Source organism: Canis lupus, chromosome 8 (assembly GCF_048164855.1).
Source record: "Canis lupus baileyi chromosome 8, mCanLup2.hap1, whole genome shotgun sequence".
Lineage (NCBI taxonomy): Eukaryota > Metazoa > Chordata > Mammalia > Carnivora > Canidae > Canis > Canis lupus.
The window spans coordinates 20,706,982-20,732,887 of NC_132845.1; the positions used below are offsets into that span (position 1 = coordinate 20,706,982).

Sequence of the window (25,906 nt, forward strand, 5' to 3'; positions counted from 1 at the left end):
GCAGAAGTGTATTTCAAGTTTCTGCTTGCAGCACATTCATCAAAGCAAGTCATATGCCTGAGTCCAAAGTCAAGTTATACTCCCACCATATGACTGACCCAAGCAAACCACATGGCTAAGTCTAACATCAAAGGGGTAGCAAGGTATACTCCTTTTATGGCAGTGGGGAGAGCGGGGGAGTAAATATTTTTTAACAATAATTGAATCCACTGGGCAGCTTTGGTGGCCCAGCGGTTTAGCGCCGCCTTCAGCCCAGAGCCTGATTCTGGAGACCTGGGATCGAGTTCCACATCAGGCATCCTGCATGGAGCCTGCTTCTCCCTCTGCCTGTGTCTCTGCCTCTCTCTGTGTGTCTGTCATGAATAAATAAATAAAATCTAAAAAAATAATAATAATAATTGAATCCACCACATTGCTTTTGATTAAAACCCAGCTGCTACCATGGTACATTAATGGAGCTAATATAGTGAGAAACCCATGAAATCAAATTAAAGGCCTTTTCTACAGTAATCTGATGAGAGCAGAGATCAAGCCAATATTCTAAGAGGAGAAAAAGAAATGGATGAGGTCTGGGGGTGTCAATGCAGTGTTGTCATTTAGTCTGACTGCAATAAAATAGACTGAAAGACATTGATTTTCAACAGCCATATTTTGTTCCTCTTTTGTGGTAATTCAGTCAGATTTGGCCTAAATTTGTCTTCATGCAATTTTCTAGGCAAATCAATAATATAATCTTGATTATGACTTAATTATGTGTAATCTTTACTCAGGTTCGTGGGACAAAAGCTGAGCTAGCTATTTCAGATTTGTAAAAAAATATATATATATAGATTTCTGGGAGAGATTTTGAATCTGTAGGTCTAGAATGGAGGTTGGACATCTAAATTTTCTAAAAAGCTATTTAGGTGATTCGGACATACAGGTTTTGGAAACACCAAACTCAGTATCTACATAAAATACATAATTAGAGTCAGATTATGGGAAAATTAGTTTCAGAGGTGTACTCAGTTTATGTGATGTGATGATGCATCCACCTTCAATGACATCAACATTTTTTTTCTTCATTTCAGGGTATAGCAAATGTGTTCTTATTGGCCATGACTGGGGGGGAATGATTGCTTGGCTAATCGCCATCTGTTATCCCGAAATGGTGATGAAGCTTATTGTTATTAACTTCCCTCATCCAAATGTATTTACAGGTGAGTTTAAATTTTAATTAAAACATCTTTGCTAATGTGACAATTTGCTATGGTTACTGACACTTTGAATTAAAAACAGCAAAATTTAAATAACAGTATTTTTTAAATTAAAGACTAAAATATATTAGCAAATGACAATGTCAGATATTTTGGCTTTAAATATTCCATAAGAGTCTGAGAAATTGTAGCTTCATATTTGCTTGCTTAATTTTATTATTTTTTAAGAGAACATTTTACTGCTAACTTGGAGAGTGATAAAGGGGAAATATGCAGTAACATTACTTTGACAGTAATGAATTTTGACAACCTAGAAATAAATTCTCCTCTTGCCTGACTGCTTAGGCTATCAGGAATGACAGCATTCTTTAAAGCCATAGTTCTCAAATTTTGACTTTTAGGACTCCTTTAGACTCTTAAAAATTATTAAAGACCAAATGAGCTTTTGTTTACATAGGTCATATATAAACATATTTACTGTATTAGGAATTAAAAATGAGAAAACATTTAAATTATATATTAATTCATTTAAAATATAATAAATCCAATACCTGTTAACATGAATAACATTTAAATGAGATTTGGCTACATCTTCCAAACAAAAGTTTAGTGAGAAGTATGTCATTGTTTTACATTTTTGCGAACGTCTTTAATTTTTGACTTAATAGAAGACAGCTGGATTCTCAGATCTGCTTCTGCAGTCTGTTGCAATATGTTGTTTAAATTGAAGTTTATTAAGAAATCTGGCCTCACACAGATTTGTAATTGGAAAAGGGAGGAGTATTTTAATAGCCTTTTCAGATAACTGTGGATTTTCTTCTTTAATACTATACCAAACTCAAAAATTGGTGTTTCTTAAAGATTAGTAACAGTTTAGAATCTGATGTCATATTAATGAACTTTTTGTACTCTATTACATTAAAATCCATTAGTCTCCCTAGCACTTTGAATGGATTTTTTACCCATGCATGATTTTGCATCATCATGCATTGGAAGACCCTGTTTCATGGAGTTATGCAGATTATTCATAAGTTGACACATTTTATTATATCAAAGAATTACATTCATTAATATTGCCCCAGTTTCATCAAAAAGCTGAGTATTGCAAAGCTGTCACGCTCACAGTAGCAAATACACATCTTCAAAATTCTAATTTTCATTTGAAAGCTTGAATTTTGTCATTGGCAACAAATACTGTTGATTGTTTTCCCTCAAATGACAGGCTCACTTCGTTCATTTTCAAGAGATATCTGTCAAATACTTGAGTCTGGCTGATAATAGTTTGTTAGTCATCCTTTCAAGTAAAGATGGTATTCCATAAAAATGCAGCTAATTCAACTAATCAACTCAAAGAATTGCAGAAGTGCTGTTCCTGGAGACAACCACTGTACGTGGGTGTTCAACAGAATTGCTTTATATATACTTTCTGTTTCATCTCCATGTTCAAAAGATGTGTGTGCAAAGGTTGAAATTTATAAAATTAATAATTTTTGCTATTTTATCTAGGACATTCCTAAGTGAAACTGGCACCTAATTTTATGTATTTATGTATCTGTTTGCTGCAAATGTGTAGTGTGAAGAATACAATGCCTACTAGTATCGTTTAGTGTCACTACCTTGATTTGTGTTCAGTCAGCAATGGTTTTATCTTCCATTGCTTTTGTACCATGAGCACAAATGTCAACCAAAAAAGAAAAGCTAATAATGTCTTAGTATTGTAATGGAATAATTTTGACTGTCTGGATTGCTTAAAAGGGTCTAGTGGATCCCAACTTGTCCAAGTGGGCTGTACTTTGAGAACCTCTGCTGTAAAGGGAACTCTTAAAATCCTCAGAATGCTTAAAGACCAATGAACATTTTTATTTGGTTTTGACAAAAATGATAATCTAGTCCTCTTTAACTATCTTTGTCAGATTTTCTGAGTCTCAGGTACTGCTATGACCCACAGCAGCCCTCTAGGAAAGAAAAAATTCTATGTTGGGAACATGATACACAAAAGGAAGAAAGGGAACATGACTACATAAGTATTGTACATTATAAGTGTAGGAGTTTAATTTTATTTCTTTATTTTTTTAAAGATTTTATTTATTTGAGAGAGGGTGCGAGAGCACAACAGGGGGAGCAGCAGAGGGAGAAGAAGGAGAAGCAGGCTCCCCGCTGAACAGGGAGCCCAATACTGTGGCGCCCCATCCCAGGACCCTAAGATCATGACCTGAGCTGAAGGCAGATGCTTAACCAACTGAGCCATCCAGGTGCTCTGAGAGTTGAATTTTAGATATATATCTGTCCTATTTCTGTTGAGGTGATAGCATGGATGCTTAGAATTCAAATATTAAACTGAGATTCACTGTATTTTTCTGTTGCATTGGGTAGCAAAAATTGTGCTACATGCTTGTTCCATTGATTGGGATCCTTGAGTAAACGTTATTTTTATGATGTTGCTAAATGAATAAATTTCAATTGGTCATTTCAGCAAGAAGATTCTTGAAATATTTCTGGAATTGTTTTATCCAGAGTAGGTTCAACCCTAGTCAGATTAATATAAGATCTTCAACTAATATGCCTCTATTTTTTCCTTAATTATATTGATATCTCTTAATGCAGGGCTGAGTAAATTTTGTCCAGTGATGACTTTACAAAAAGTATAGCATAATGATATACCACTTACCTAAGAATTATAGTTCTAAAAATTCCAACTGTGTTAACACTAGCATGTTAGTTACAAAATTAGAAATAAGAAAAAAATAGCTCTCTAGCAAAGAAAATAAAAATATAGTGCACAAGAAACAAGTATGCACACTTAATATGTGTGATTACACTACTCTCCAGTTTAAAGCTTTAGTGTCTTCCCAAAACACTTAAAATCCATCTCCTCTGGCCCTCATTGACTGGGCTTCTGCTTTGCTCTCTGACTCATCTCATGCCACCTCTCCCTCATTCACTATACACCAGTCACACTGACGTTCTTTGTGCTTCTTAAATGTGCCAAGCCCAGGACCTACTTTCCTTTCCTGGATATTCTTCCTAGATATTTGCATAGCTGACTCCCTCTTACCATTTAAGACTCAGTCTACATATTACATCCCCACAGAAGCCTATTCTGATCAGTTCTGCTAAATAATAGTCCCTCCACAGCACCCAAGCATTACTCTCAATCAGATTACTTTGTTTTAATATTCTGTATGGTATTATTGCTATCTAAAATGATCTTTTAAAGTATTGATTATTTATTGTATAAGTTCCTTATTAATGGGAACCTCTTCTGTCTTATTGATTGCTAAACCCCTCACACACAGTACATATTCAAATATTCCTTGAATGTTTTCTAGATACATGAATGAACTAAAAGATACACTTTAGTGTCTGTTTGAGGCCAAATGAATAAGGTATTCAAATCTGCATGTAAACAACAGAAAATTACCTTGCCATATAACCCTAGGAAAAGTGTGAGGTCAATCATCATAACCTTGGAGAGAAAGCAGTGTTATTTGGGTTTCCTGTTCCTTAGTCAAGACTTCATAAAACGAGACTTTCTTTTCTATCTAAAGTGCTATACATTTTCTAAATACTTGAAATATCTATAACAAAATATAAGAACACAGAAATTGTCCCAAAGAGAAATATACACAAGGCTTACTTGTGGGTTCTTTCTCATCTCAGAGGTGAAATTGCCTTAAAAAGGAGTTCTTTCTATAGTAAGTAATTTATACTCCTTGGATAAGGTCTAACATGGCATTTTAATTTCAGAATATATTTTACGACACCCTGCCCAGCTGTTCAAATCCAGCCATTATTACTTCTTCCAAATACCATGGTTCCCAGAATTTATGTTCTCAATAAATGATTTCAAGGTAAGTCAAATATTGTGATGGGTGTTAACTAGATTTATTGTGGTGATCATTTTGCATTGTATACAAATATTGTTATCATCATGTATACCAGAAACATGTTATATGTCATTTATATCTTATATGTCAACTATACCTCAATAAAACTGAAAAACTGGAGCCCAAGAAGATGACAAAATTAGGAAGTTAAAACTAAAATATAGACAGATGCACTTAAAAAAATAAATAAAAGAGAAAAAGAAAGTTGGCTTATGTTATTTGATTTGTTTAAAATAATCATTAATTGATTATTGTTATATGCTGTCCACTGTTAGGCATTTCCTCCTATGCAAAAAAAAAGGTAAGTCAAGTGAATAATGTATTAAAGTTCATCATACAGAAATAAAAATAGGCAAATGCTAAAATTTAATACATGCTTCTAAGACCTCATATATAGGCTTGTTATTAGGCTCATATTAGGCTTGTTATTTTTGTAGGCCCTGTATATTTGAGTGCCTGGTTATTGTTCAATTTTTTGTGAGAGCCTGTACCCCTACAGGCATACCTCTTTTCAGAGAACATTCCATGGGGAGACAAGGGAATATGAATGCCAGGTGAGAGTTTGACACAGCAGAAGTGGAGGACTGTGGGTGTAAACAAAACCCTGAAACAAAGTAAGTGCAGGAATTGGTGTACACGCACAACCAGGAGTCATGTGTTGTATCTATTTCTTGAAAGCTTATCGACTGCTTCTTGTATACCTAATATGGTATTAGATATTTAGGGAGGTTTTAAAAAAGCAATATTATTTTACCTACAAATACTTTTTTGTATATTTTTTATTGGAGTTCAATTTGCCAACATATAGTATAACACCCAGTGCTCATCCCGTCAAGTGCTCCCCTCAGTGACCATCACCCAGTCACCCCATCCCCCCGCCCACCTCCCCTTCCACTACCCCTTGTTCGTTTCCCAGAGTTAGGAGTCTTTCATGTTCTGTCACCCTCACTGCTATTTCCCACTCATTTTCTCTCCTTTCCTCTTTAATCCCCTTCACTATTTTTTATATTCCCTGAATGAATAAAGCCATATAAAGTTTGCCCTTCTTTGATTGACTTACTTCACTCAGCATAATACCCTCCAGTTCTATTCACATTGAAGCCCATGGTGGGTATTTGTCATTTCTAATGGCTGAGTAATATTCCATTGTATACATAGACCACATCTTCTTTATCCATTCATTGTTCGATGGACACCGAGGCTCCTTCCACAGTTTGGCTACTGTGGACATTGCTGCTAGAAACATCGGGGTGCAGGTGTTTCAGTTTTTCACTGCATCTCTATCTTTTGGGTAAATCCCCAGCAGTGCAATTGCTGGGTCGTAGGGCAGGTCTATTTTTAACTCTTTGAGGAACCTCCACACAGTTTTCCAGAGTGGCTGTACCAGTTCACATTCCCACCAACAGTGCAAGAGGGTTCCCTTTTCTCCACATCCTCTCCAACATTTGTTGTTTAATTTTAATCTTGTTAATTTTCACCATTCTCACTGGGGTGAGGTGGTAGCTCATTGTGGTTTTGATTTGTATTTTCCTGATGGCGAGTGATGTGGAGCATTTTCTCATGTGCTTGTTGGCCATGTCTATGTCTTCTTCAGTAAAATTTCTGTTCGTGTCTTTTGCCCATTTCATGATTGGGTTGTTTGTTTCTTTGCTGTTGAGTTTTATAAGTTCTTTATAGATCTTGGATACTAGCCCTTTATCTGATATGTCATTTGCAAATATCTTCTCCCATTCTGTAGGTTGTCTTTTAGTTTTGTTGACTGTTTCTTTTGCTGTGCAGGAAGCTTTTTATCTGGATGAAGTCCCAATAGTTCATTTTTGCTTTTGTTTCCCTTGCCTTCATAGATGTATCTTGCAAGAAGTTGTTGTGGCCAAGTTCAAAAAGGGTGTTGCCTGTGTTCTCCTCTAGGATTTTGATGGATTCTTGTCTCACATTTTAGATCTTTCATCCATTTTGAGTTTATCTTTGTGTATGGTGTAAGATAATGGTCTAGTTTCATTCTTCTGCACTTGGCTATCCAATTTTCCCAGCACCATTTATTGAAGAGACTGACCTTTTTCCAGTGGATAGTCTTTCCTGCTTTGTTGAAAATGAGTTGACCATAGAGTTGAGGGCCCATTTCTGGGTTCTCTATTCTGTTCCATTGATCTATGTGTCTGTTTTGTGCCAGTACCAGACTGTCTTGATGATCACAGCTTTGTAGTACAACTTGAAATCTGGCATTGTGATGTCCCTGGCTCTGGTTTTCTTTTTCAATATTCTCCTGGCTATACGGGGTCTTTTGTGATTCCACACAAATCTTTAAGATTATTTGTTCCAACTCTCTGAAGAAAGTCCATGGTATTTTGATAAGGATTGCATTAAATGTGTAAATTGTCCTGGGTAGCATTGACATTTTCACAATATTGATTCTTCCAATCCATGAGCATGGAATATTTTTCCATCTCTTTGTATCTTTCTCAATTTCTTTCAGAAGTGTTCTGTAGTTTTTAGGGTATAGATCTTTACCTCTTTGGTTAGGTTTATTTCTAGGTATCTTATGCTTTTGGATGCAATTGTAAATTGGATTGATCCCTTAATTTCACTTTCTTCAGTATCATTGTTAGTGTATAGAAATGCCACTTATTTCTGGGCATTGATTTTGTATCCTGCCACACTGCTGAATTGCTGTATGAGTTCTAGCAATCTTGGGGTGGAGTCTTTTGGGCCTACAAATACTTTTGCATAAATCTCTGATAGTTAAGGACTTTTTAAATGATTTTATTTACTTATTCATGAGAGACACACAGAGAGAGGCAGAGACATAAGCAGAGGGAGAAGCAGGCTCCCTGTGGGGAGCCCAATGTGGGATTTGATCCCAGGACCCCGGGATTACCTGAGCCAAAGGCAGATGCTCAACCACTGAGCCACACAGGTGCCCCAGCTTTTTTAAAAACATAACTCCAGGGATCCCTAGGTGGCGCAGCGGTTTAGCCCCTGGCTTTGGCCCAGGGCGTGATCCTGGAGACCCGGGATTGTATCCCACATCGGGCTCCCGGTGCATGGAACCTGCTTCTCCCTCTGCCTATGTCTCTGCCTCTCTCTCTATCTCTGTGTGTGACTATCATAAATAAATAAAAACATTAAAAAATAAAATAAAATAAAAACATAACTCCAGTACCACTATCAAACCTAACAAAGTGAATAATTACTCCTTACGATCATTTAATTCCCGTTCAAATTTCCCTATTGACTGTCTCAACTGTCTTTGCACACTTTGAATCAGGAACCAAACAAGGTCCACACACTGCATGTGATTGTTATGGGTTTTTTTTTCAGTCTATAACAGTTCCTTTGTTAACACCATTTTTTTATTGAAGAAATTTGGTCATTTGTCCTGAGGAATGATCCACATTTTAGATTTGGCTAACTCCTTCATTATGGTGTTATTTAACTTGTTTTGCTAACCTTTGTTTTTCCTACTTCATGGATGTTATTAATCTAGAGGCTTAGTTAGACTGATTTTTAATTTGGCAAGAATACTTGTAGGTGGTGCTGTGTATTTCCTAATGAATCACATCAGGGAACCACATAAAGTCTAGTTCTCTCAGTTTTACTGAACAGGGGGCTCATGAATTGTCAGCCTATCTAAATTTCCTAACAACTTGTCACCAAATAATTTTAGCATACCTTGATCATCACTGCCTAGGTCCATTATTTCATTAGGATTTTCAGAATGGTGATTTCCTAATTCTATCATTTCCCCCTACTTTTATTAACTGGAATTCTTCCTTTTATTAACTGAAATTGTCCAATCTACTGTTTGGTTATTCTGAAATACAGTTCACACAAGAATGGCAGGATAAACACTTCATTCTTTACCTTTTTTTTAAAATTTTTATTTATTTATTTATGATAGTCACACAGAGAGAGAGAGAGAGAGGCAGAGACACAGGCAGAGGGAGAAGCAGGCTCCATGCACCGGGAGCCCAATGCGGGACTCTATCCCGGGTCACCGGGAGCCCGATGCGGGACTCGATCCCGGGTCTCCAGGATCACGCCCTGGGCCAAAGGCAGGCGCTAAACCGCTGCGCCACCCAGGGATCCCCATTCTTTACCTTTATAAACAACTTCCAGAATAATGATTTGATGCCCTAGAAATCTCTGATGATAACCAATGAAGTATTTTTTCCATATTACTATGAGCTCATGAGTTTTATTTTATTTTATTTTTAAATTTTTATTTATTTATGATAGTCACACAGAGAGCAAGAGAGAGAGGCAGAGACATAGGCAGAGGGAGAAGCAGGCTCCATGCACCGGGAGCCCGACGTGGGATTCGATCCCGGGTCTCCAGGATCGCGCCCTGGGCCAAAGGCAGGCGCTAAACCGCTGCGCCACCCAGGGTTCCCGAGCTCATGAGTTTTAAATATATATTTGATGTGTATCAATCAATTACAGTCATTGTCTTTGATGCTAAGATTGTCTCACATTAGGCAAGTGGAAACTCCTTCAGGTTGGATCCTGTGTCCTTTTGACATAAATCTTCAGTCATTGATAGCTTGCCTCTTTAACTTCCTAGGTTCATCTTTTATTTCCTGCCACAAGTTTGGAATTAGTTATTTATTGAAGGAACTTTGGCTTCTATTAGTAGGAATTGTATTTAGAAACCACAGTCTGGGTGTCAAGGTGATCATTGTTACTGGGTTTTTATTGCTTCTAGATCTTTCCATTGGACAGCAACTGTACATACATATTTTTTAAAGTGAAAAAAGTAATGAGTTCTTATTCATATTTCCAAAGCAAAACTAAGACTACAAAGGTTTACTTAACTTTTATATTTTGTAAAAAACGTTTATGTGGTGCTAGTCAAAACTCTAAAACAAGGTAAAGAGATGTCTTACTTAGTTCTCTGTTTCCTGTTTCTCTGGCTCCATCCTATTTCCTCCTTCTCCATAAGGAAACCACTTCGGTTGTTTTTGTTTCATTTTCTTTACTGTTCCTTTTTTTTTTTTTTTAATATAAGCATATGTATATTTGTCTACTCCTTCTTATGTAAAAGATAACATACTACAAATACTATTTTCCACCCTTTCTTTTTTTCCCTCCTCTTAAAAATATGACTTGGGGATTGGCCACTCCATAGCATGTAACCATCTCCATCTTCTCTTGCAGTATTCAGAACACATACCAACCCCCCACTGATGGATATTTTTTGTTTCCAGTCTTTTGCTATTACAAATAATGTTTCAATTAGTCACTCCTTGCATAAATCATTTCATAGTTTTACAGGTGTGTTTTGGGGTTAAGGGATCTGCATTTTACTTTTTAAAGATTATTTATTTTAGAAAGAGAGGGCAAGCAGGGGGAGGGACAGGGGGAGAAGAAAAATCCTTAAGCAGATCCCCTCTAAACGTGGAGCCAGATGATGGGGCTCATCCCGGGACCCTGAGATCATGATCTAAGCTGAAACCAAGAGACTGATGATGCTTTACCAACTGAACCACCCAGCCTCCCCAAGAGATTTTCATTTTAAAGAAGAATTCCAATGATTCTGATGCAGGTGATTTAGATCTACGTTTTGAGAAATGCTGGTATAGAGCAATGTTTTTCAAATCGTACGTGAGGAGCCATTGGTGGGTCATGAAATCCGTTTAGTGGCTTGCAATTTAATTTTTTTAAATAAAGTAGAACAAAAGTGAATTGAAAATATCACTATACACAGTAATAAGAGTAAGGGATATTTCTTTAAACTTTTGTTTCGGAAACATATGTGTGGGAGTATGACTGGATCATGATATAAAAGGTGTTTGTTACTCTGGATTGTGGTCAAAAAAAATTCAAACAATTGTGAGGGGAGGAGAGTAGATAGTTTGTCAGTAAACAGATAAACTACTTTAGTTAGAATATTAGGGAAGACTTTAGGGTGGTGATAGTGTCTTAGCTTAGCCTTGTGGAACGTGAATAGGTACCAAGAAGACAGGTTGCTCTTCATAAGGGTGATGTGTCCATGGGGGATTAGAAGGGAAGCTCTCAAAAGTAAAGCCAGGAAAGTAAAATGTGTCTCACGTGTCCGTATATAGTGAGGTATTCTATCTGAAGAGGAGTTTTCACTGACACGGACCATTATTCTCTTTCAAAACTCAAAGGTTTAGTCCATTGTTAGGTAACTAAAAAGTTTTAATTCTTTTCATTTAAATTAGGCTTTGAAACATCTGTTTACCAGTCAAAGGACTGGCATTGGAAGAAAAGGATGTCGATTAACAACAGAAGATCTTGAAGCTTATATTTATGTCTTCTCCCAGCCTGGAGCATTAAGTGGCCCAATTAACCATTACCGAAATATCTTCAGGTCAGTATAATTTCTTTTTAGAAATGAATGAGTAAAATATTCATTCCCTGTAGAGCCAATATTTTATTTTTATTTTTTCCAAGTTTTATTTAAATTCCAGCTAGTTAACATACAGTGCAGTATTAGATTCAGGTGTAGAATTTAGTGATTCATCAATTACATGCGACACCTGGGGCTCATCACAAATGCCCTCCCTAATACCCATCACCTGTTTAACCCATCTCCCCACCAACCTCCCCTCTAGTAACCCTCAGTTCTCTATAGTAAGAGTCTGATTCTTGGTTTGCATTGCTTTTTTCCCCCCTTTGCATTCATTTGAAATTTCTTTTAAAACTAGATCCGTAGGGCATCTGGGTGACTCAGTGGTTGAGCATCTGCCTTTGGCTCAGGTCGTGATCCCAGGGTCCTGGGATGGAGTCCCACATTGGGCTTCCCACAGGGAGCCTGTGTCTCCCTCTGCCTATGCCTGGGTCTCTCATGAATAATAAACAAAATCTTAAAAAAAAAAAAACACAACTAAAAAAACCCCACAACTAAATATCAGATTGGATTGAGTTACAATTAAAGCATAAGGACAAAAAAAGGTTGAAAGTAGGAGGAAGGAAAAAATGTTTTACTGGGTGTATTTTATTTTAAGATTTTATTTTTAAGTAATCTCTACACCCAACATGAGGCTTGAACTTACAACCCCCAGATCAAGAGTTGCATGTTCCACCCACTGACGCAGCCAGGTACCCCTATAGTGGGTGTTATTTTAAATAAAATCTCTCAAACTCTTTGAATAGAAAATCCAAGAGGAGTCATGAGATTATGTGAATGAGGGAAGAAGAGGTAAACCCAAACCTTCTTTTGTGACTAACAAAAACAACAAAATTTACAAGTATAAATGTAAAAATCTTTGCAAAACAGAGATGTTAATTTAAAAGGTATTTTTAGGTACCCATTTATCAGGTAGGGCAATGAATAGAAAGGCAGACTGACATTGCAGAGGTTACAGGTTGTATCTCTTAGGATATAGCAACGTTGTCTCAAGTCTATGTATTGTCATTTTTTTGTTTTTTACAAATAACATTGGTAAAGAGAATTACAAGGGAAAATAAAGAGAATGATGTAATTTCATACAAGTCAAAATTTTAAATGGGAGTTAAAATGATAGTTTTTAAATGTTCTTGATTTATCCCTTTATCAAAGCTAGCTTTGTGATACAAAGCAAGTAGCTATAAGGAAAGAGAAAATATTCTCATCTTACTGGGGTTCTTTTACTAAAAATTGTTCATTAGGAGGACTTGCATTCCCAAGAGTAAACTCTAGAATCCTGCTAATTAGCATGGAGGGAGAAAGAGAGAAAAAGAAACAGGCCTGTGAAGGTCAAAACTTACAATTTTACATAAAGGTGAAAGACAGTTTTGAACTAGATTGCTATAGGGTAAATCTAGCTGGGTTGAGGTCACATCAAACCTTCTGGAAGCTCAACTGACCTCTTCTGATGGTTCTTTACATTAGAATAATTAAGGCCAAGTACATAATTAAAAATTGTTATGTAATATATAGTGACTACAAAGTATAGTACATTATACTTGGGTATGGAAATCATCCTCATTTGTCACCTTAAGATTCCTCAGGACCATAGACTCATCCAAGGACTCTCAAAAATTTGGAGCTAAGGAGCCAAAATGAACTAGGAATTGGATTAGCTATAGGATCTAAGCTGCAAAAAGATTAACAAGTCTAAGCTTATAACAGAGCACCAAAAATAAGGAAAAATAACAAATCCACAATTACTACTGGAAATTTTATTTATTTATTTATTTTTAAAGATTTATTTATTTATTTATGATAGAGAGAGAGGCAGAGACACAGGAGGAGGGAGAAGCAGGCTCCATGCCGGGAGCCCGACTCAGGACTCGATCCCGGGACTCCAGGATCGTGCCCTGAGCCAAAGGCAGGCGCCAAACCGCTGAGCCACCCAGGGATCCCCCCACTTCTGGAAATTTTAACTCACCTCTCTTAAAAGTTGATCAGTGAAGCAGGAAAAAAAATAATAAAGACATGGAAGATTTGGGACACCTGGGTGGCTCAGTGGTTGAGTTTGTCTGCCTTTGGCTCAGGGCATGATTCTGGAGTCCTGGGATCAAGTCCCCAGCTTCTCCCTCTGCCTATGTCTCTGCCTCTCTTTTTCTCTGTGTCTCTCATGAATAAATAAAATCTTTTTTAAAAAAAACGTGGAAGATTTGAACAACCCAATTAATATCTTTGATCTGATGAATAATTCTAGAATCCTGCATCCAATAATTAGAAAATATGCAATATTTTTAAGTACATAGAAATGTTTACAAATATTGATTACATACTGGACTGCAGAGCAAATCCTAACCAATAACAAAGGATCAATATTGTATAGATTGTATCCTCTGAACATAACACAGTTAAAAATTAACAATAACAATAAACTTTTAGAAAACTCCATATATCCAGAAATTTTAAAAACTTAAATTACTCATGGCTACAATCCAGCAATTGCACTAGTAGGTATTTACCCAAAGAAATAAAAAAATAGTGATTCAAGGGAATACATTCATTTTTATAGCAGCATTATCAACAACAGCTAAATTATGGAAATAGCCCAAGTGTCCATTTACTGATGGATGGATAAAGAAGATGTGGTTTACATACACCATGGAATATTACTCAGACATTAAAAAAAATGAAATCTTGCCATTTGTAACAATGTGGATGGAACCTAGAGAGTATGATGCTAAGTGAAATAAGTCAGAGAAAGACAAATACCATATGATTTCACTTACATGTGGAATTTAAGAAACAAAACAAATGAGCAAGGAGGAAAAAAGAGAGACACAAACACACAAGAAACAGACTCTTAAACTAATGGTTACCAGATGGGAGGTGGGTGGAGAAAAAGGTTAAATAGGTGATAGGGATTAAGGAGTGCATGTGTCATGATGAGCACCAGGTATCGTATGGAAGTGTAGCATCACCAAATTGTATACCTGAAACTAGTATTACACTTTATGTTAACTAACTGGAATTTAAATTAAAACTTTAAAAAATTTTTAAAATTACTCATGGATGCCAAGTGGCTCAGTTGGTTAGGCATCCAACTCTTGATTTCAGCTCAGGTCTTGATCTCAAGATCATAAATTCAAACCCCATATTGGGCTTGATGCTGGGCATTGAGCCTACATAAAAATTTTTAAAAAATTACTCATGGATCAAAAAAAGTCATAATGGAAACTAGTAAATACTTAGAAAAAATAATATCAAAACATGTGGAATACAGTTACAACCATAGTTAGAACGATATCATGGTTTTCAATGCTAATATTAGGAAAGAAGAGAGAAAAGAAGATTAGTGAGTTAAGAGTCCAATTTGAAAAGGGAGGAATAGAGCAACATGTAAACAAAAATAAACTGGAAGGAAAATAATTTAAATTAGACAAAAAGCAGAAATTAAAGCAATCAAAAGTAAAGACACCACAGAGTCAAAGAAATCAATAGCAGATTCTTTTAAGATTATTAATGTAGGTAAAATTTTGTCAAGATTGGCTTAGAAAAAGCATGAATAAACAATATTAAGAAACAGAAAATAGGGCAGCCCAGGTGGCTCAGCAGTCTAGCGCTGCCTTCGGCCCAGGGCCTAATCCTGGAGACCCGGGATCGAGTCCCACGTGGGCTCCCCGCATGGAGCCTGTTTCTCCCTCTGCCTGTGTCTCCGCCTCTTTCTCTTTCTCTCTCTCTCTCTCTCTTTCTCTGTGTGTGTCTCTCATGAGTAAATAAATCTTTAAATAAAATAAGTAAATAAAATCTTTTTAAAAAATGAAGCAGAAAATAGATATAAATATAAACATAACAGATGAAAATATAAATTTAGGTTAACAAACTGGAGAACTTTGACAAAATGGGCAGTTTTTAAGAAAAATCTAGCAACCAAAACTGACTCATGAAGAATTAGCAAACCTAAATAAATAAACATAGCCATTAAAGAAATGGAATTATTAATTTAAAGCACATCCACAAAAACATAATACCCATCCGTACAAACAGGCCTAGGTGGTTTTAAAGGTAAGTTCTGACACAGGAATCCCTCTCTTTAATAAACATACTTAGACATTATAAAAAGGCATATGCTTGGGACGCCTGGGTGACTCAGCCATTGGGCAGCTGCCTTCTGCTCAGGTCGTGATCCAGGGATCTGGGATCAGGTCCCAGATCGGGCTCCCTGTGGGGAGCCTGCTTCTCCCTCTGCCTTGTCTCTGCCTCTCTCTCTGTTTCTGTGTCTCTCATGAAAATAAATAAATAAATAAATCTTAAAAAAAAAAAAGAAGACATATACTTTAGCTCATTTTGTGAAGCTGATATAACTTTCAGTACAAGGATTATATAAAACAGGAAAATTATAGGTCAGACTATGTTATAAACAGATCCAGAAATGCAAAATGAAATCTTTTCAAGCTGAATCCAGCATGTGTTAAAAATTTATTGGAAGTAGTAAAGAATATAGGGTCAAGGCAGTAGCTATTTACTAATCAGTAGAGAAGCATTTTAATATTTTAACAATCCAGGGTCGCCTGGGTAGCTCAGTGGTTTAGCACCTGCCTCCGGCTGTGCTAACAGGATCAGAGCGTGATCAGAGCGTGATCCTTGATCCTTGAGTTCTGAGATCGAATCCCATGTTGGGCTCCCTGCATGGAGCCAGCTTCTCCCTCTGCCTGTGTCTCTGCCTCTCTCTCTCTGTCTCTCATGAATAAATAGATAAAGTCTTTTAAAAAGTATTTTAACAATCCATACAGACTTGCTGTTTTAAACTAGTGAAAATTAGCTCTGGTTTATCATGTTCATGATTGGAAAACTTCAATATCACAAACTTTTTTTTTTTAATCACAAAGTTCTTGATTCCCCTCAAATTGATCTATAATCAATTTCAATTGATTAATTTCAATCAAATTTCAATCAAAACTGTAAGAAATTTTAATGAAACTTAAAAAACTGATTCTGAATTTTTATAGAAGAGCATAAGGCTGAGAATGGCCAAGATAGTTTTAAAGAAAAGGATAGATGTGTGCCTAACCCTATCAGATATTAAGGCTTGTAATGAGACTATAAAATTAATAAAATATGCTGTTGACTCTGGGTTAGACAAGTTGATTAATGGCACAGAAAAGAAAGCCTCAAGATGGAACCACACATATAGGAACTTGCTATAACAGAGAACATTTTAAACCAGTAGTAAAAATATTCAGTACATGTTGCTGAAACAATCAGATATTCATATAGAATAAAATGAAATTAGATTCCTCTCTCTTACTATACAAGAAATAAACCTTAGGGAAATAAAAAACCTAAACATGATAAGCAATACTTTCAAATGTTTGGAAGATAAGAAAAAATTTTCATGACATCAGGTAGGACGGATTTCTTAAATAAGACACAAAGAGCTTAAATTATGAAGGAGACTGATAAATTTGACTACTTTAAAATTAAAAACATCAAAAGATATCATAAAATGATAAGGCGATCTTAGATGGGGAGAAGTTATTTGCAATACACAATCAATCATGAATTAATAATATCTAGATTTTATAAAGAATGCCTCCAGGGATCCCTGGGTGGCGCAGCGGTTTGGCGCCTACCTTTGGCCCAGGGCGCGATCCTGGAGACCCGGGATCGAATCCCACATCGGGCTCCCGGTGCATGGAGCCTGCTTCTCCCTCTGCCTGTGTCTCTGCGCCTCTCTCTCTCTCTGTGACTATCATGAATAAATAAAAATTACAAAAAAAAAATATTTATAAAGAATGCCTCCAAATTGATAAAAAGGTAGGTCAATCAAAAAAATGGATAAAGGATATAAAAAGGTGATTCACAGAAGAGGAATTTAATGGTCAATAACATGAAAGATGCCCAGCCTTACTAGTAGTCAGATATAGAACATAGGTTTTACCGCTTTGAATAGAGACCTAAAATAACAGTAGCAGAAAGAAAGGAAGATATTTCTCTCACAAGTGAAAGTCTAGTTTGGTGTGTTGGCTGTGCTGCATGAAATCATCAAAATGGTTAGGTCACTCTTTGGTCAGAGACCTAGGCACCTTATGTCTTGTAATTCTGCTATCCCTGGGGTGTTGCCTTTGTTCTTGTGGTCCAAGATGGTTTACCACCATGTCTACATTTCAGTCAGTGGGAAGACGGGAAGGGAGGGCATACTGGGCACAGCTTAGAAGTTGTGCACATAGTGTCGGATAAGCCACATATCCTCACTTTGCTGCAAGCATTCTGGTAAATGTAACCAGTCTTTATTCTGGGTGGCCCTTGGTCCAAATGAAAATTGGATTTTCTATCACTGTAGTGGAAAGGAAGAAATTTTACGGAGCAATCTCTACCACATCAGGTAAAAGAAAAGTATTCCAGTCTCATTCGAATGGAAAAATTAAATCTTTTGAGAACAAGTGTTGGCAATGGTGTGGAGAAAAATGAATTCTTACATGCTGCTTTGGAGCATACAATCAATTTGGAAAACAACTTGACAATAAGGTTGAAGATGTGCATACTCTCTGAGGAACCATTCTGTTTTAGGGAATATTCTGTAAGGAAGCCTTTCCCTGTGTGCACAAGTGGACATGTATAATAATAAGTTCAATATTATTTGAATTATCAAAATAATTGGAAAAATTTTAATGGCCATTAATGGGAAGATGGATCAATTGTGGTATAATCATAAGATGAAATTCTATATAGGAGTGAAAATGGAGTAGAACTAAATGTATCATTAATGGATAATATTAAAAATATAATAGGCACAAAAGCAAGTTTGGAAGAATAGGTACAGTATGAGACCATTTATATAAAGTTCTAAAAATGCAAAACACCTCCATATATTGTTTATAGAAATATATGTACTGTTTTGGGGAGGTCTGGCAAATAGTACCCCATTTTTCCTGCCCAATTTCTGGACCAGTTAAGAAATAAAACAAGAGTCAGCAAATGAAAATATACCTTCATTACTGATAAAGGATAGATTGAAGACTATGGCTTAATATGAGAAACAGAATGGTCTTGCTAATTCCCTAGTGCCAGTCTAAACTTTAGAACAGATCACCTGTGAGAAGGTTTCCAGAACAAACTTGACTTCCCCTGCCTCTCAGGTCACCTGCCACAAATCTGGTAGAGAGAGGAGGAGAAAGAGATTGAATGTCTTACCCTCAGGACATATTTGATAGACACACCTAGTTCAGCACCCTGAACCAACAAATGTCACTCACTCTTTAGGGGTGGGACAAGGATGTGGGGAGGCTTAAGGAAAAACACTCCTCAAAGAAACCATAGGAATGGGGGAGAGGTATCTTAATACATATAACAAAAGTTTAAAAACATCATGGGGAGGGTAAGAACTACATTCACTAGTCATTCCTCCTATGGTAGTGGTTCTTCACTATGGCTTGTATCAGAATTACCTGGAGAGCGTGTTAAAACACGCTCCAGATGTCTGGACCCCACCATTCAGTCAGTCTAGGATGGGTCCCAAGCATTGTCATTTCTGACAAGTTCACAGGTGATATTCATGCTGCCACTCTATTGACCACACTTTGAGAACCACTGCCTTAGGGTGAATAGAAGAAAAATGGTATCAAGATAAGGTCAGCAGAAAGATGTAACCATGTTTGCAGTGCTTTATTTCTCAAGCTGGTGGTGAGCATATGGGTGTGATTATTTTCTACATTGTCTTCTTAAAGTATTAAAATATTTCCACATACGAAAGTTATGTGGAGTATACAACACTCTGGAAACTGCTGCCTTGATACTTACACATCAGTTGATAACTCAGAGTTTAGAAAAGTAACATGGTAAAATGAGACTTAGCATACTCTCCTAAAATTATGTTTTACTTTATTTGCTTATTTTATTTATACTGAAGTATAATTGACTTCAACCATTACAATGGTTTCAGGTGTACAATGTAATGATTGAGTATTTGTATATATTATGAAACGATCTCCACAAGTCTAGTTAACATTGTCCCTGTACATAGTTACACATTTTTTCTTGTGATGAGAATTTTTAAGATCTATTCTTCCAGCAACTTTTAAATATGCAATACAGTATTATGAACTATAGCTATCATGTTGTCCATACTTTCTTTTGTGATTTTGTTTTCTTTTCAAGCTTTTATTTAAATTTTAGTTAGTTAACATCTATGGTAAAATTGGTTTTAGGAGTAGAATTTAGTGATTCATCACTTACATACAACACCCAGTACTCAAAACGATAAGAGCCCTTCTTAAAACTCATCACCCATCTAACCCATCCTCCACCCACCTTCCCCCATTAACCTTCAGTTTGATTTCTATCATTTTCTTCCTTACATATGTTCATCTGTTTTTTTTCTTAAATCTCATATGAGTGAAATAATATGGTCTTTTTCTTTCCCTAACTGACTTATTTCACTTAGCATAATATACTCTAGCCCAACCATGTTGTTGCAAATGGCAAGATTTCATTCCTTTTTATGGGTGAGTGGTATTCCATGTATGTATACATATATACATATACATTAACACGAGATGATGTAGAGATTCTCATGTGTATGTATATATACATACATACCACATCTTCTTTATACATTCATCAGTTGATGGGTATTTGGGCTTTTTCCATAATTTGGTTATTGTTGATAATGCTGTCATAAACATTGGAGTGCATGTGCTCCTTTGAATCTGTGTTGCTGGGTCATAGGGTAGTTCTATTTTTATCTTTTTGAGGAACCTCCATACTGTCTTCCAGAGTGGCTATGCCGGTTTGCATTCCCACCCACGGGGTAAGAGTGTTCCCCTTTCTCCACATCCTCACTAATACCTGTTGTTTCCTGTGTTGTTAGTTTTAGTCTTTCTGACAGATATGAAGTGATATCTCATTGTGGTTTTGATTTGTATTTTGCTAATGATGAGTGATGTTGAACACCTTTTCATGTGTCTGTTAGCCATCTGACGTCTTCGTTGGAAGAATGTCTCTTCATGTCTTCTGCCCATTTCTTGCCTGGATGGTTTATTTTTTGGGGGTTGAGTTTGATAAGTTCTCTACAGATTTTGGGTACTAACCCTTTATCTGATATGTCATTTGCAAATATCTTCTCCCGTTTTATAGAGGAACACAGCTTTGTTGTGCAAAAGCTTTTTATCTTCATGAAGTCCCAATAGTTCATCTTTGCTTTTGTTTTCCTTGCCTCTGGAGATGTGTCTAGCAAGAAGTTGCTACGGCTGAGATTAAAGAGGTTACTACCTGTGTTTCCCTCAAGGATTTTGATGGTTTCCTGTCTCACATTTAGGTCTTTCATCCATTTTGAATTTATTTTTGTGTATGGTGTAAGAAGATGGTTTAGTTCCATTCTTCTGCATGTTGCTGTCGTGGTTTTCCAACACTATTTGTTGAAGAGACTTTCTTTTTTCCATTGGATATTCTTTCCTGCTTTGTCAAAGATCAATTGACCATATAGTTGTGTGTCCATTTCTGGGTTCTCTATTGTGTTCCATTGATCAGTGTGTCTATTTTTGTTCCAGTACATACTGTCTTAATGATTGTAGCTTTGCAATATAGCTTGAAATCTGGAATTGTGATGCTTCCAGTTTTGTTTTTCTTTTTCAAGATTGCTTTGGCTATTTGGGGTCTTTTGTGGTTCCATACACGTTTTATGATTGTCTGTTCTAGCTCTGTGAAAATGCTGGTGATATTTTGATAGGGATTACATTAAATGTGTACATTGCTTTGGGTAGTATAGACATTTAAAAATGTTTGTTCTCCCAATCCATGAGTGTGGGATATTTTTTCATTTTTATGAGTCCTCTTTAATTTCTTTCATAAGTGTTCTATAGTTTTCAGAGTACAGATCTTTTTACCTCTTTGGTTAGGTTTATTCTTAGGTATCTTATTGTTTTTGGTGCAAATATAAATGGGATCAATTTTTTTATTTCTTTTTCTGCCGCTTATTATTGATGTATAGAAATGCGACAGATTTCTGTGTGTTGATTTTATATCCTGTGACTTTGCTAAATTCATGTATTAATTCTAGCAATTTTTTGATGCATACTTTCTTTTACATGTAACATATTTCAGGAGCACTTGGGTGGCTCAGTCAGTTAGGCGTCTAATTCCTGATTTCGGTTCAGTTCATGATATTAGGGCTGTGGGATCAAGCCCCACATCCAGCTCTGTGCTCAGTAAGGAATCTGCTTGAGATTCTCTCTCTCCCTCTCCATCTGCACCTCCCCCCAAATCATGCACACACACACTCTCTCTCCAAAATAAATAAATCTTTAAAAAATATATATACATATAACATTTCATTGAAGTTTAGCAATTTAAAACCTCAGGACCCAAGAATATACTCTTCTTCTTTTTTTTTTTTAAGATTTTATTTATTTATTCATGAGAGATAGAGAGAGAGAGAGAGGCAGAGACATAGGCAGAGAGAGAAGCAGGATCCACGCAGGGAGCCTGATGTGGGACTCGATCCCAGGAGTCCAGGACCATGCCCTGTGCCAAAGGCAGGCACTAAACCACTGAGTCATCCAGGGATCCCCATATGCTCTTCTTTTTATTTTCTTTTTTTCCCAATTTGATCTGGTGAAGAAGTTTTATTTTTCTTGCTTTCTTCTTTTTAAAAAATTAAAAACATTTATTTATTGTGTTAATTCAACTATAATTACCATAGTAATTATTTTAGTCTCAGGTACACAATATAGTGATTCAACAATTCCATGTATTACTTAGTGCTTATCACAAGTATACTCTTAATCCCCATCACCTATTTCATCCATTCTCTGACCCACTTCTCTTCTGGTAACTACCAGTTCATTCTTTATAGTTAGGAGTCTGGGTTTTTTTGATTGTCTCTTTTTTTGTTGTTCATCCGTTTTGTTTTTTAAATTCCACATATGAGTGAAGAATTTATATTTTTCTTTGTTTTTTGACTAATTGTCTTTTAACTCCCCCTCACCTTACTGATTCAATTATTACATGCTCATAAATTGTTAAATATGCAGATAAGTTAGAAAATGTTTTACTTTTGAGTATTTTACGAGTTCTAGAATTTGGGTGACTTATAAGTTTACATAGAAATCCATGTATCGAAATTAAGTATAGAATATATTTTTCTATCAGTTTACCCATTCACAAAGGACTTAATTTTGGGGAGCATTATGACCAAATGATGGCCACATACATGGGAGTCAAAAGTTAAGCCCTTAGTGGACATATGTGATATCCTGCACATTCTAGCAGCATTCTATCAGGCCCAAGTAGCCACGAGTCATGAGTTTTGATAACTAACAAAAATAGAAGTTAGTGCTTGAGAGTGTCTAGGTGTAGGTTCATTCTTATGCTTAATCAACAAGAGTATAAGTATATATAATTAATACTATCCCACCTTTCTGAAAAATAGTGTAGCAGTAGGTGTCAAAAAGCTTTAAAAATATTTATACTCTTTAGCTCAGGAATTCCACTTCTAGGGCTCTAGCTGAAATAAATGATAAATGGCTAAAATGCCAAAAAAAGAGCTAGGCACAAAATTTTCATTATAGCATTACCTAAAACATTCCCTTGTTTTATAATCTAATATTCAGGTATAGGAGAATAGTCATTTATAGGTTATTATACTATATTTTACAATTATTTTTTAAAAACATGAAATGAGAACATTTTCAAGTTATAATTCAATATGAAATTTGAGTATGGATACTATATATAAATTGTGTGTGTTTACTGCATTTTATTTATAGTGTGGTTTCAACTATATATGTAGAAAATGACCAAAAGGTTGTTTTTTAATGATGGAATTATGCATGGTTTTATTCTTTATACTTCTTTAAGAAAATACATAATAGAACATTGTTTAAAAACAATCTTCTTGCAAAATAAATATAGTATCATTTAATGGTAAAGTTCAGTCCATATATATTTTCTGAATTTTTAGTTCCAGTTTCACATAAAATGTACTATGTTATCTAACAAGCAATTTAGAATATATTTAAAGTAACACCATTTAAACTCTAATTACACCATTCAGAAATTCTGGTATTTTTTTAAAGCAAGTCATTCCTCATAGTGATGAATTTCATATATAATTTACAACCTTCAGTATAAATTTTGCTAACCTCATCCAATTAAAAATTTTATTGAGCCCTTTCTTAAATAGCCTTTTAAATTTTTTATTGTATAGATTGATTGCCTAATGCAGTGTTTCTCAACCATTTTTTCATCATCACTTCCTTAAGGAGCCTTTTTAGATATTTTTTTCTTAATCGCCCCCCCACCCTATGAAATTTTAATACCTGCTTAGGTACTATGTGCATATACATGACTTATACATTAAAAAAGTAATTTTTTTTCACTGTCCCGAGAATCAACTTTTACTCCATTGGTGGTGATATTGCTTCTTTTGAGAATGTATGGCTTAAAAGAACATTATGGAAAAATGTTATTTTAGCTTTTACAATGAGTCTCAAGTCCATGTGTTTTGTTTTTATAGCTGCCTGCCTCTCAAACATCACATGGTGACCATTCCAACACTACTACTCTGGGGAGAGAAAGACGCATTTATGGAGGTTGAGATGGCTGAAGTCACAAAGATTTATGTTAAAAATTATTTCAGGCTGACTATTTTGTCAGAAGTTAGTCATTGGCTTCAGCAAGAACAACCTGACATAGTGAACAAACTGATATGGACATTTCTGAAAGAAGAAACCAGAAAAAGAGATTGACTTTTCTATATCTTCTATGAGGGGTCTGTAATGAATCTCTAAATTTTTAATAATTGTTCATCAACCTCTTAAGCTTCATTAGGAAAAAATTGTTTTAATATGCTTTATCATAAATATTCTGACAAATGATATTAAAAAAATCTAAGAATGTGCGAACTTGTAACATGATGTTGATTTTCTTCTGTTGAATTTTGCACAGAAAAGCATCTGCCTTAAAATGTGTACATTGGTACAAAAAGGAAGTTGGGGAAAGTAGCTCAGTTTTGGTTTCTTGCCCTGTTATCTGGTGCCTTTTATAAATGTATATTAAAGATTAGGTGTGCCATATTAAAAAAGGCAAACTTGCAATGGTATAAATTTTCATTTTATTGTTCAAAACTTCTTTTTACTATTTTTCATTAAAAAATTATGTTGTCAAATCTCTCAGATTTATGAGTTTGAAGGCAAATATGATTAGAAGAATATGATTCTTAAAACAGGCCATAAATACTACTTATACTGGAAAGATTAACAAGAGATGATGTAGAGATTTTCATGAATACATATATATACATATATGTATACATATGTACATACCTAATATGTACATATTTAATACGTATGCACATACGTATTTAATACATATACAAAATAGGAAAGCACATCCATCAAATTACTTGTCTTCATTTTCTAGCTAAATCGGTGAGAGATTGAAACAAAAGATCAAAATATCCTTTTGACCCATTATTGCAGTCAGAATTGAATTCTATACTTCCTATGTGCACTAGAATCTAATCTCCACAAAGCATAGATTTTTTTACTGTTTTATTAACTGACATATATACAACATCTAGAATAAGGGCCTGCTCGATTATAGGCACTCACATATTTGCTTAATGAATAAATAGCATATCTGACACACTGCTAGGCACTGTGAGGGAAATATAAAGGAAAGATGGTAATACGGAACTTTTCCGTAAGAAGTATACACAGCATGCAGTTAAATTAAACAAGGATTCAAGAGTGGCAACGAACATTACAAATAAAAGTGGGAAGACTTACAGAGTAGAGACTGATACAAGCTCAAGGGAATACTCATTGTCTTGGGTTGCTCTCATTTGGCATGGGTGATAACCAGTAGCATTGCCAAATCATGGCTCCTTAGAGACTACAACTGTATTCCCAAATAAGACTAAGTTGGTAAAAAAAAAAAAAAAAAAAAATTGTCTCTCTCACTAAGTGTAGTTCTGCTAGTGACAGAAGAAAGTGGAATGTCCTTAAGAGTTCTCATCATTGTATTGTAAGCAACTTGTATTTACTAATAAAAACTCAATTTTCTATATACATTGTGTTGTGCCTCATAACATTGCAAGGTAGAGAGTATTACTAATTTATAGATGTGAAAATGAAGTTGGCCAATGCCCATAGTATAATTGTTGGAACCAGAATCTGATCTAAATTCATCTAGTTTTAAAGCCTCTACTTTTTCCACTAAGATAACAGGCTCTAATATATACACTGCTCTATTTTATTGGTAACCTGGTGTGCTCCAATAAATAGAAACATCTCTCAGAAACCTACAATTTGACTTTTAATTCTGGGGAAAGCAATTTAAATCAGTAATTAGCAAATTAGCATTGTCAGAATTGCAAATGTTACAAGGTATAGAAAAAAGAGAGCCTGGTTCACACCAACTTGGATTATGTTTCCCTCTTGATCATTTCTGAAGGGCAGCAACAAAGGGAGAAATAG

The 25,906-nt window shown here is 35.5% G+C and overlaps 1 protein-coding gene across 2 annotated transcripts in view; it reads left to right on the top strand.

Annotated features, from left to right (window-relative positions):
* EPHX4 (epoxide hydrolase 4) overlaps positions 1–25,496 on the top strand; it is a 38,741-nt gene extending 13,245 nt beyond the window's left edge. The window contains exons 4-7 of one of the 2 annotated variants that reach the window (XM_072834471.1): positions 1,071–1,199; positions 4,944–5,047; positions 11,266–11,414; positions 17,773–17,833. In XM_072834471.1, coding sequence (XP_072690572.1) covers positions 1,071–1,199; positions 4,944–5,047; positions 11,266–11,414; positions 17,773–17,818 — 428 coding nt within the window. In that variant the 3' untranslated portion in view covers positions 17,819–17,833. Of the gene's footprint in view, positions 1–1,070; positions 1,200–4,943; positions 5,048–11,265; positions 11,415–17,772; positions 17,834–23,943 lie in introns of those variants that run through there. The other variant, XM_072834470.1, reaches the window with a different exon arrangement.
* Positions 25,497–25,906: the final 410 nt, after the last annotated feature.